This window comes from Chiloscyllium plagiosum, unplaced genomic scaffold, assembly GCF_037043375.1.
Source record: "Chiloscyllium plagiosum isolate Xiang-an unplaced genomic scaffold, Cpla_swu_hap1 HiC_scaffold_2, whole genome shotgun sequence".
NCBI lineage: Eukaryota > Metazoa > Chordata > Chondrichthyes > Orectolobiformes > Hemiscylliidae > Chiloscyllium > Chiloscyllium plagiosum.
Window position 1 is genome coordinate 97,101,332 of NW_028270140.1, and position 13,266 is coordinate 97,114,597.

At 38.0% G+C, this 13,266-nt stretch overlaps 1 protein-coding gene across 1 annotated transcript in view; it reads left to right on the plus strand.

Annotated features, from left to right (window-relative positions):
* The window catches only part of LOC122559862 (solute carrier organic anion transporter family member 4C1-like), a 175,808-nt gene extending 168,049 nt beyond the window's left edge, over positions 1-7,759 (plus strand). Inside the window, exons 11-13 of the mRNA XM_043709986.2 lie at positions 1,132-1,196; positions 4,061-4,198; positions 5,379-7,759. Of these exons, the coding sequence (XP_043565921.2) occupies positions 1,132-1,196; positions 4,061-4,198; positions 5,379-5,521 (346 nt within the window). The 3' untranslated portion in view covers positions 5,522-7,759. The remainder of the gene's footprint in view (positions 1-1,131; positions 1,197-4,060; positions 4,199-5,378) is intronic.
* The last annotated feature ends 5,507 nt before the right edge of the window (positions 7,760-13,266 follow it).

The following is a 13,266-nucleotide window of genomic DNA, read 5'->3' on the forward strand; positions in this document are numbered from 1 at the left end:
TCATTCATTTTAAAATTCTGTTTTTCTTTGGTCAAAATTGACATCCATCTTCTCTACCCAAGAGAGGAGCCTTCCAGGCTACATTGACAACGAATCCGTGCTGAATTTGACAAATTTAGCTATCAGTATGTGATGTTGAGCCTCCTTCCTTACCTGGACTTTCAGAGCACACAAGGGCACATAACAAGTGATCTAATTGGATTGCTTTGCTGAGGTTTGCTAATCACTGCAGATATACTCTCAAGACCAGCATGCAAGCATCCATCCCTTGGTGTGCTCTCCACTGAAAATGGCTTCTTTATGACTTCACAGCCGACCAGACCACTCCTCCCTAATGATTGTGTTACCTTCTGATGCATTCACTTTGACCGGTATATTTCTCCTAAAATAAGTGCAAATATCGTGTCAAACAAACAAAGGACTGTGGTTCAAACTTAAGACACTCACAAGTTAAAGAAAACAACTCTTATACAAATTAAATTAATGTTTCCTCAAACTAGGCTGACTACCTGAAAAACGCATATACTACCCGTTCTGGTCAATTTGATTGGGCTGCTGCATTCATTTCACTGAACTCCATCAATTGGTGCTTTCAGGGTTTTCTTAGTATGAAGGTGAATTTCAGATGGAGTCTTCAGTGGTACCTTCTTATCCAGTCACCTCACCTCTTGAGCTCAGCTCAATTGCCCATGTTTGAACCAAGGCTTTGATAACGTTCGGTGCTAAGTAGCCCTAGTGGAATCCAAAATGTGCATCAGATGTGCAAAATACTGAATGTATGGCTGGAATTTCTTAAAGCTGCTCCTACTCCATATCCATAACATTGCTCTGAGTGCACCACAGAACACTGACATAGTTTCAGCGTTGCAATTTACCACTCAGTAAATTTTTAACTTTCACTATACTGTTATAAAAAGATAAGATAACAAATTAACCAATGCTTTCATATTCTTCCGATCAGTCAGTGAAAGGGTGCTCACCTTCTACCTGAGCTGGGAAGAATGATCTTTAACATGGAATATTCGATATGAAATGATAATAAATATTCCTTACTAAATCTTTCTTTTTGTTTTCATATTATTATTTAGGTTTCATAATTTTACCTAGAATTCTAAAAAGATTTACTTACAGGTCTGTTCCTGATAACCAACGCTCGTTTTCATTGGGCATTCAATGGCTGTTTATAAGGATCCTAGGTAAGAAACTAAAATTACAGATGGCAGAAGTAGTTTCTTTACTAAGAGAATAGTAGGAGCGTGGAATGCCCTGCCTGCAACTGTAGTTGACTTGCCAATTTTAAGGGCATTTAAATGATCTTTGGATAAACATATGGATGAAAAATGAAATAGTGTAGGTTAGATGGGCTTCAGATTAGTTCCACAGGTTGGAGCAACAATGAGGGCCTGTACTGCGCTGTAATGTTCTATGAAACTGTTGGTATTCTAAATGAACAACCAAATAAGATGTAAAATATAATACTGCAAATGCTGGAAATCTGAAATAAAAACAAGAAATGCTTGACTCATTCAGCAGATCGGGCAGCATATGCAGAATGCAATTGAGTTTTAGATTAAAATAACTTTTCATCAAGACAAGCATCAGGATCAGATCACACTGAATGAAAATCCCACTTGCAAATGAAGGAATATCACACAGGTTCCCACATAGAATGGCATTCAGGCATTCAAGAGGAACTAAGCACCTGATACAATGTCTAAGAAGTGCCCTGGATTTGTGTTGGACTGAGACTGTTGTTCAAGTGGAATCCATCATAAAGCAGCAGGGACTCAGTTTCAAGCTCAAAATCAGAAATTGTGAGAGAAACCCAGGAGGTCTGGCCATATCTGTGGGGAGAAAACAGAATTAATATTTTGAGTCCAGTGACCCATCTTCAGAACTGATAGTATCCAGGAGAATTGGTACTTCTTCTGATGGAGAAGGAGAAGTGAAAAAGGAATGAGTGGATAAGTGGAGATGGAACCCAGAGAGAGAGAAAGAGAGGATAAAAAGCGTCATTTTAGGTTGTCTGTTACATGGCTTAGTAATAGGAACTGTTACCTTGGAGCAAGAGTTGACTCCCTTCTTACAACTTGTGATATTCTCAAGGGCAATTAGGGATAGGCAATAACTACCAGCCAGCCAGTGACACCCATACCCAATGAATTAATTAATAAATAAAAGTTCAGGACATGGTTCGAAACTGGAAACAAATTCACTGACCTCCGGATGGCTACACTGGAGACTAGACTAAGGAGAGAACCTGAATATTGAGTACTTTGAACTTGATCCTGAGTATCAGTAGTACAGCCTGAGTTCAGGTTTCCCTCATGTCTAAGTCATATGGGGGTGGGACTTGCTGCTCTGAGTCTTGCTCAACATTTTTAAAAGTCGTTGGAGTCTCTGGAACTCTGTGAAAAATTAGGCCAAGAAATCTTCACAGTATGCATTGGCGGACTTAACTTAGTTTACAGTGAATATTAACAAAATTGGCCAGAGTTCAGTACCAGCAATCACATTTTGGCAATCAGAGTAGCTGGCATCAGAAATGGAAAATGTTACACAGTTGGAAGATAAGTCATTCTAAATCTGAGATTCATTGTTCTGACAAAAAAGTGAAGGACTGATTATGGGAGTGCTCAGTGATTGAAGTAAACAACAAAAATATGGAAGAATAGAGTGGGAAGGAAGAGTGAGTGAGCAGACAAAACATTTGAAGAAGTATTACAGCTCATTGATCAGAGTCCATTTTAAAACAAAAACATCCTTTTCAGTTCTTCGACATCCACTATGTATGGAAGAAATCCAGACTCTGATTACCACTTATTAAAGAAGTTTCCAATTATACACTGTGTAATCAAAACAGACACCAACAGTGTAACAATGAAAATTTTTAGAAGTTGAGATTATATTAATCATAATTTAGGTAATATTAATCATATTCTGTTAAGATACATTTTTAAAACATTAAAAGTTAAAGCATTAATTTATTTGCCTTCCCCCATTTTCTGTTTCCTATTTTCTTTCATTTCTGTCTCATTCTTTTACTTTTTTGACTTCTAATATACTTTATCAATAAATCTAAAGCAAGTCCACTTCCTTTTCTTTTAGCGTGTAACTGAACATTCATTTTGGAGGGGAAGCAAGTCTTAGATGATTTATTTTTACTACCAAATTAAAGCTTAAAGATAATTTTAAATTAAATATGAAAAATGTACATTGTTACTGAATAGTTGTTTCTGGCAAAAACCACTAATAACCCTTTCTTAAACACAAACCCATGATAGAGGGTGTATACAGTATAGTGTATTAGAATAAAAATGTCAATTTCAGCAGAAAATAGAATTAACTGTTCAGCAATATTCCTATAACTAAAGAATAAGACGTGCAAAGTAATTACATTGCAGCTAGCTCGGACGTAGCGCTGATAGTAAAATTATAGATAACTACCCAATAGCATAGTGAGTTAAGATAGTCAGCAGTTCTTCTATTTTGATTACATAGATCCAAGGCTCGATATATGGACAGGGATACACTTAGTATATTAGCCAGGATAGTTGTAAAGTTGCTGCAAAAGACTTCAGTGTCTGGGTTAGAAAACGGCCAGATGTCCACATTAGTGGGCATCTGATACGGACAAAGTTGGGCTGAGTTGTTCAGAAAATCTATCGATGTTTTCTAATCAATCTATTCCAAAATGCAATGACACAACTCTGGAGCAAGTGAAATTTGAATCCAGGCATCCTGGCCAAGAGGTAGGGACATTACCACTGTACCACAAGAGCCTTATTTTGGACAACTTGTATAGAAATAAGAGCAAATGTTACTAGCTTAATAAGAAATTAAGAACCAGGAGCAGGAGTAGGCCATCTGGCCCTTCGAGTCCGCTCCGCCATTTAATACTTCATGGCTGATCTTTTCATGGCCTCAGCTCCTCTCACCCACCCTCTCACCTTCGTTCCTTTAATAAGCTAAACAGGTTGTTTTTGTTTACTTTCATTTATTTCACTAAAACCAAAACTCCTAATGTTGGACTTTTAACTTTTCATTTACTGACTTATAGGCACCATTCCAGGACCAATTCTATTTGGTACAGTGATTGATCTATCTTGCGTCCTGTGGAATATCGATGCGTGTGGTGTTAAAGGTGCATGCTGGACATATGATAACCCAAAAATGGCCAGTTTGATTACAGCCATTGGTAAGCTTTCCATTCTGTTTCATTGAGGAGAATATGAACATATGCAAATCAATTCAAAACTTGAATAAGCAAACACATTTCTTAATGTCTCATTGAATTAAAGTGCTAGCATAATATGAGGAGGCTTCCAATATAATTCAGCTACTAGAGCAGCTGGATTTGTTACAGTGAATTTAGTGGTATGATAATTTCAGTTGTATTAAATGATGAAATGTTCCTGGTCACAGCAGTCTATGGTCAATCCAAACTATAATGTTTTATTTACTGCAAAATAAGTATATGAGCAGCACACAAGTTAACATTCATACCCACAGCTTTTATATGGTGCATCTGAATGACAAAATACATTTGCATTGGTATAAAAGGCACAATCTTGCATACAGTGGAATATGTTTCAGATGAAATTAACCCTTATTTACTAAGTGTGCTTCTAATTATTTTCTCTTCTTGTCTGAGATGAAAATGATTATGTCCCATATTGTTACATTTCAATGTCTGTATAATCATTGTACAAGTTAGGTTTGATTAATTTAGCTAGTCAGAAATACTGGCAGACAAATTGTAATTTATTTTTGTGATGTTGGTTGGGAGTTAAGTATTGTTGAGGGCACAGGGGTGGTTTCTTGACTCATCTATGATGTTGTGCCATGGGATCATTTACATCCATCTGAAACTGTAGAAGTGGCCTCAGTTTTAATTCGCATTTGAAACATGGTACCTTCTACAATACGACGCTTCCTTGTGTGCTGCACTTGAATGTCGGCCTAACATTTTGTGTTTCAGCCTCTGGGGTAAGACTTGTATCTACAGCCTTCTAACTGAGAGTCAAATGTGCCACCAACTGAGCCATAGCTAACACTGCAGAATCTGCAAAGTTTTGAAGGGGTTGGGTCGAGTGGGTCGAGAAAATATTTCCACTTGCACGATGGCTAGAGAAGGCTGATTTGAGATAATTGGCAAGAGTGTGGGAGATAACATTTTTGGCAATCTAGAATATACTGCCTGAGAGGATGGTTGAAACAGATTCCCTGGTCTATTTCAAAATGATGTTTCATACATACCTAAAACAAAATTTACATTTCTAATAGAACAAATGCTTTATAGAACTGGCACAATAGCCTTTTTTTGTGCTGGAAGATTCTATGTCAATATAATTTAAATCTGCATGTTCTGTTTCTAGGCACATGTGCCAAAATGATCTCGATTATTGCACTTGTTGCAGCTTCTTTGCTGTATAAACCACCACAGATTAGTGAAGCTGCAGAACAAACAACTGATCAGCCAGTTCAACGGTGGAAATCCTGGGCTAAGACCAAGTTTTAATTGTGGTTTAGAAATAATGTGTTTACCAACCTTTAAAGCAGTGCAATAATGAATGCATAACATACTGTAAAACACACAAAAAAAAAACATTTTATATATACATTTCTTTCCTAAGTATGACAATGATTGGAAATTTCTGTCTTGGATGGCTTCTACTTTAAAGTGTATGTCTATCATTTAAAGTAATTAGATTGATTTTGATGTAACTTTGCTCTACTGTTCAGGTCTGATCAGAAACCATCTCCTTTTTCTAAACCTTTTCCTCATTATGATTTTTTGGTAAACACAACAACTGGTGGAAATTGATTTAAAAATGCCCATTACCACTATATGAAAGCATGAGAAATACGCAAACTGCTTTAGTAGATATTGGAGGTGCCCAGTGACTGTCTACTGTTCTTGATGTTTCACAGGTGAAGAAAGTGATATCTAGCCTTTATTTTGGCATCCTCCAAAAATAGTAATTAACTAAATGTTATTGCTAAATAAATTGCCAATGAAATACTTTAGGAAGCCTTTAACAAATGAATAGAATAGAACTAAATATAGAAACTACATATATAATAACTATAAGTGCCCATGTATTTCTGCTTCAGATTTGACTTCTATTTTTCATTATTGTTTCTTGCAGCCCACTTTGAAACTACATTAATTAATTCAACCCTGTAGCCGAAATACTTTTCTAACTCAGGTCTAGTGCCATTGAATAACCGTTTCTAGGTCCATGTTCTTTTATACCCTTATGTCGTGTTGTCCTAGCCTTCCACATAGCTATCTTGTTAATATTTTTCTTTTAGTGGCCAAACAGAATGAAGGAGTCCCAATTTAGAATGTCAAGCTGTTTAACTGGGTCATAATAGAGATGTGACACTTCTCATTAAATTCCCTGAGTTGAAGAAGAGGGAAAAAACCCTTTTAACCCAAATCCTATCCTTATCAACTTGCACGGTGCTTGTTTAAGAGTTACTACTGCTATAAGGAGGATTGGTTATGGTATTAGCAAACCAGCAATGCTTCTGAGGCTGTATCCTGGTATGAGCTGAATCGAACCCAAAAAGATGGAATTAAAAATAACAAAAGTAACAGAAGGTAAAAGGGAAAATCTTGGAATCCAAATGAGCACTACAGGAATGTTGGGCTGGTCTGCAAGTTTAATTTGCCCATGGTTTGAACTTCTAGTCCCAGATTATTCACTTGTGGACAAATAACGAACATTTATCAAGCAATTTCAACCTGGAAAGGAGGCAAAATTGGAGGAAAGCTGTCTCTTGTTTTCTCTCTGATGTTACTAAATAGCCACAGAAGACTAAAAACAAAGAACTGTGGATGCTGGAAATCTAAAACAGAAATAGAAATTGCTGGAGAAATCCAGCACAGCTGGCAGCATCTGTGGAGAGAAAACAGAGTTAACATTTCAGGTCCAGTAACTCTTCTTCAGAATTGATATCAGATAGGAAATGGTTGTATATGTGCTCTCCACAGATGCTTCCAGACCTGCTGAGTTTCTCCAGCAATTCTTTGTTTTAGATTTTGGTAGCCACTGAAGACTGGTATTAGTGGAAGACCTGGGTGTAAATCAGCTTCTGATCATCTTAGTTATAGTTAGCACAGAAATTGGAAGACTAAAATTAAAGGAGCCTAAAATATTATTAAACATAAGGCTGTTTCACCATTAGCAATTTCTCTTCACTGAGAAGAACAATTTGTTTTAGCCTATGGAAAATGAACAGTGTCTAATCTCACCCCAATAGCTCTTAATAGAAAGTGTCCCTGTGCCAGGCCATAATGATCATTACAACCATTTTCTAGTGCAAATATTGATACAAAGCTATGCAACCATCAAATAAGCAACTATTTGATAATCTGAATGTAGTGTCATGACTATCTTTTCTCGATTCCATATTAAACCTCTTCAACGTATTGTCTGTTTAGACTAACTAATAAAAAAACAAGGCAATGTCCAAGCACCATTCCAAACACACTTATGCCCAAGTGTTCCAAGCAAAATATTTGAAAAGTCACTATTTGTCCCTGTTTGGACTTTGGTTATTTCTGTTTCCACTTCGTGTATCTTGAATCAGTAAAAAGCATGTATATAACTGTAAATATAATTATTCTGGTAAAGTGTCAATGAAAAACTTTTGAAATGTTTTCAATTGTGTGATTTTCTTGAAAATTTTCCAAAAAAAGTTTTCAAATTTGTAATTTTGTCATTTTGAGCAATAAAGAAAATTTATCAAAATACTAGCATTTTGGATTATTGAGGTTACTAACATCCTGAGTCGAAAAGTGTGATGCTGGAAAAGCACAGCAGATCAGGCAGCATTCAAAGAGTAGGACAGTCGACATTTTGGGCATAAGCCCTTCATCAGAAAAGTTCAGGGGGAAGAGTGCTCAGATATAAGTCGTGGGGGGTAGGGCTGCTGGGAAGGCGTTTTAGGGAAAATCTCTGGGATACACACACAAAACAACCCCACTGCCCTGCGACCGTCCAACTTAACTCCCACTCCCACTCTCCAAGGACATAAAAGTCCTGGGCTTCCTCCACTACCAAATCAAAGCCGCCCCACTAGTGGAGGAAGAACGCCTTCATCTTCTGTCTTGGGACTCTTCAAGCACATGGCATCAACATCGACTTCACTAGTTTCCAAATCTCCCCTCCCCCCACCTCATCCCAAATCCAACCCTCTAACTTGGCACCGCCTTCTTGACATGCCCTACCTGTCCATCTTTCTTCCCATCTATCCACTCACCCTCCCACCGACCTATCACATGTACCCCCCCATCTACCTTCCCCCAGCCCTACCCTCACTTAGCCTACTTATCTCTCAGCCCCCTTCCTCTTCCACATTTCTGATGAAGGGCTTATGCCAGAAATATCAACTCTTTTGCTCTTCAGATGCTGTCTGACCTACTGTGCTTTTCCAGCACCACACTTTTTGACATTGAGTCTCCAGCTCCTGCAGTCCTCGCTTTCTCCTAGTAACTAACATCCTGAAGGTTACAAACATCCTGAACATTGCCATTGATTAAAACCTAACTTGACCAGTCAAATAAATACTGTGGGTACAAAAGCAGACCAAAGGCTGTAATTTCTACAGAAAGGAACTCCTTTCCTGTCTCAAAAGATTCTGTCTTCCATCTAAAGGCAGAAGTCAGGAGTATGATGGAATGCTCCACTTACCTGGATGAATGCAGGTCCAACAACTTTCAGAAGGTCAACAGTATGTGGGACAAAGCATTCCACAGGATCATACACTATCTACCCACTGAAACATTCAATCTTTTCTTTAACCAGTGCTAAGCCATTTACAAGTTGCACTACAACATTTGAAGTTCGTTAATAGCACCTTCCAAATCTGCAAGCTCTACCATCTGGAAGGATAATCACATCAACTACATGAGAATACCTCGCTTGCAAGTTCCCCTTCTAGTCACACACCATCCTGACTTGGACCTATATAACTAGTCTTGCACTGTTGCTAGGTCAAAAGCTAGAACGTTCTTTGTAAAAACATTGTGGGTGTACCTACGCTCGATGGACTGCAGGGATTCAAGGTTCACCATCACATTCTCAATAGCAACTGGGGCTGAACAGAAAAGGTTGAATATGCCAACAATATTCATATCCAAAGAGCAAATAAAACAAAGTTTTTTTGTCCATAAAGTTTTATAAAAAAATAGTTTTAATGACCAGTTTAGATAAGCCTTTCATAATAGCGAAAGAAGTAAATGATACTGGTAAAATGAAGATTATTTGTAAGTTGAAGTGGAATTCACAAAAATTAATAACTAGTCACTGAACAAAATCAATATGAATCAAGCATAACGGCACCTTTAAGGTCTTGCTCCAGGATTTAGGTACTTAATCTAGATTGGAACTTCAATGCAGTAATGTATTTTTGAATGATTTGTCATGTACATTCAGAAAATTCCAACAAATAACTTGACTGTGATGCATTTTAATACATGCATCATACAGAGCATTAGCCACCAGTGTATCTTTGAGAAACTCTTTGAGCACCAACAATTTCTGGTCTACCAGAAATGTGATATCCAACTATTGCTGGAAATGTTTGTGCATAAATTCATATTGATGCCAGAATCAAACTTAAAGTATTAACCTTTTACCTTAGCCTGCTTGGCACACCCTCCTCATTCCTGAAGAAGGGCTTATGTCCAAAACGTCGATTCTCCTTCTCCTTTGATGCTGCCTGACCTGCTGCGCTTTTCCAGCAACACATTTTAAGGTATTAACCTGTCCACTTTGGTGTCAAAGTGCATACATGGCCATTGCAAAAATGTCTGCTTGAAGTTATGTGCAGCCGTAGTCACAAATTCAAATCATTAAATGCACATGGATGGGAACACTATTCAAAACAATACTTGTAATCCTATCAGCTGCTCAATCACTAGGTTCAGTCAAGTAGTGGTTTTCCAACTTGTACTGAATCTCTGTTTCCACTGAAGCCTGTTCTGTACTCAACCATTAAGGATGCTATTTCATCAGTCCTGACTCTCCTGAGGCACATCATGCCCAGTTAATGTAGTGTATACAGATGTAGCTCTCCAGATTAATTTTGATGAATCATTACCTTCCAAGCATGTGGGCAAGGAAAGATGAGATGGAGGGAAAAGGACAAGAGGTAAAGGTCAAGGAAAACAGGACAGAAGGCATGATGCTGAATGGCAAAGGGGTGATGGTGCAAGAGAGGAGGAGATTGGTACTGGGAATTCCTTGTGGTATCCCTCCAATCTCTTGTTCAATATTACAGAAATGTTTGACCCACACTCCTCTCCCCAATGTGGGCTTAATGGATAATCATGGCATTTTGTGGTCTTCTGTTAAGATAGCTCTGTCTGATTTTCTGTTTTTAAATCTGAGAATATATGTAACTTCAGCAGGCTTCCTTGTGACCTTTGTAAAGACGATTAGCTTTATCAATAAGGTATATAATATTATAACCCCAAGTTCATGAGAGGACATTAATGAGGTAGATGAAAGGACAAGGTATACTACAGTCAAATATCCTGATGATGCAAACATAGGCGGAAACAAGTTGGGAGCATATATATAGAGTCCTCAAAGGGATATAAGTTTAGGAAAATGTGAAGTTATTTACTTTAGTGGGGAAGTTGGAAAAGCAGGATATTACACACATTGAGTGAGATGAAAGAATATTGTTGTAGAGGAGGATTTGGGTGTTATTTGCTCATCAATCATGAAGTATGTAGTATGCAGTGAGCAATTAGAAAGGCCTTTATAGCAAGGGTTGAAGTATAAAAGTTGAGAAAGCTTCCTACAATTGCACAAGACATTGGTGAGACCATACCTACTATACAATTTCATGTCCTAATTTAAGGAGGGATATCCTTCCATTGGAGGCTGTTCATAGAAGCTTCATGAGACTGAACTCCGAGATGAAGGCATTGTTATGAAGAAAGGTTTAACAGGTTGAACTTATATTCAATGAGGTTGGAAGAATGAAAGGTGATTTTATTGAAACAAAACATTTTAAGCTTTTTATTAGAGTTGATTTCAGAGTATGTTTCCACTTATGGAGCAAGCCAGAGCTGAAGGCACAGTTTCACAATATAGAGCTTTCAACTTAAGACAGGTTTCTTCTGGTTATTAGTATTTAGGATTCTCTCCCCCAGTCAGAAATGGAATTTGGGCCTTTGAACCTATTTAATTGTGAATTAGACAGAGTTTTGATTGGCAAGGGAGTCAAGCGTTACGAAGAAAGGGAAGTTAAGGCCATGGACTAGATTATTTGTGACCTTATTGTATGATGGAGAACATTCAAAGGGCTGAATGGCCTACTCTTGCTCCTATTTCCTATGATCAGTACAGCCTTATTATCCTTGTAGTTCATTCAAAATCAAATTCAGGAAAATGTGCAAATTTATGAAGCAACTGAATTACATCCATGTTTAACAATTAACTGAGTTAATGATGAACCACCCTTTGCAGCTGCTTAAGTGTCCATCTTCAGCAGTCACCTTCTGCTTCTACAAAGGAGGATCCAATAGCCTAGATGTTAGCTGTCCTCTGGAGGTGTAAGTTGAGGTGGCTGGAGAGATGTAAGTGGTAGCAAAATCATAGTAAAACACTGACTGGAGGCTCTGCTGTCATGTGGAAAGTCCACCAGATAAACACTGGTAGTTTCCCGGTATGTTGCCAAAGTGGCTGCTTCATGACCTACCAAGGGCTTCTGAGAGTAGACCTTTCACAGTGGCAAGGGTCCGTCTGCTAGTCAGGGAATGGTACATGACAAAAAACTTGTCTTCAAGGGTGACTCAATATGAAAGCAACATGATGCCTTTGTTTGTTAGCAGAAATGGTGCTGAGCTGCTGGCCTTCTGATTGTACCAGAAGCTCTCGGAGAAGGCTGCCTCTTCAGATTGATGGTGGTCCTGGTGAGTGCCAATTGGCTGCAACAGGTAAATTGTACCTGGCGCCTCCAGGTCAGATGCCAGGCGTTGGTGCAGGTCTGGTTCCATTTCTGTTCCCAGCAGCAGTGCTGCTTACTTACTGAGAAAAGTCTGGCTAAGGCAACTGTCTATTCGGGAAATCACAGCTGAATCATATTAATAAGAAGCTTCAGATACCTTTGCCTGAAATATATCATACAGTCATGGAATAGTTGGAGTACAAAAGGAGGTCTTTCGACCCACCATGGTAGTACTGGCTCTCTGTACTTACATCTGACTGAGTCCAAGTCACCTGACTTTTCCCCACAATCCCTGCACTTTTTTTCCTCTCTGGATATTTAACCAACATTGGAAATGATTGGTTGGAATATTTTCAAGCCAGTTATTAAGATGAGAAAATGAGAATTATTTAAGCACTAAAAATACAGAAACTAAGTATTGTTGAATTTTTCAGTTTTTATGATCAGAGGTTGTACCAACTTTTCCTCTGTTTAGCAATATGCCTAACTTTGGGGTACAGTTATGCTGATATTCTTCACCAATAGTTTTTTGCTTCCTCTCCTGAAGAGATTCACCTTTTACCGACTTCTAGTTACACAAGAACTTTGATGGTAAAGGTTAACAGGGTACTTAGCCCGAGAAGTAATCATATTCTATATTGACTTTGTGCACACACAGTTCTAGAATTGAGAGAAGAGAACCTGTGAAAAGCAATCAGGACCAACTCGCGTACCAGTAAGCGCCAAGAATAGTGACAGTTCCACTCTGTCTCCCTTTGCTGAAATTTGCCAGCTCATCATGCACCAAAATTGAACATGTGTGTTTTCTGATACAAAGGGTTTAGTTACTTACTGGATGAACTCACTGAGTAGCTAGAGGAACAATGCCCAATTATTCTAAATATCCTATGAACCACTGTTAGTCAGTAAAACTAATGTCTACAAGGGTGACATGTCATACAAGTATTTTACACTATTTTTCAAAGCACTTCAAAAATTGTTGGCTCATCACTGAGGCATTTTAAGATTCACAGTAACATTTCTGTAGCACATCCAAAAATAATTTCAGAGCAGCATTTTCCATTTTCTCAGCCTGTGTTATAAAAGGAGGCACATTCCATCTGGCTAAAAAGCATGCTGTTGGTTTATTTGGTGTTGTATAAGAGCCAAAATATTTTAAGGATGAAACATAATAGCAAACTTACGAGGCTGAAGAGTTGAGAAATATATGTGAAAGAACAGTGCAGATGGGTAAATTATTAAACTACAAGAAAAAGAAAGGGAATGATAAAAGGAATATTCTTAACAGGA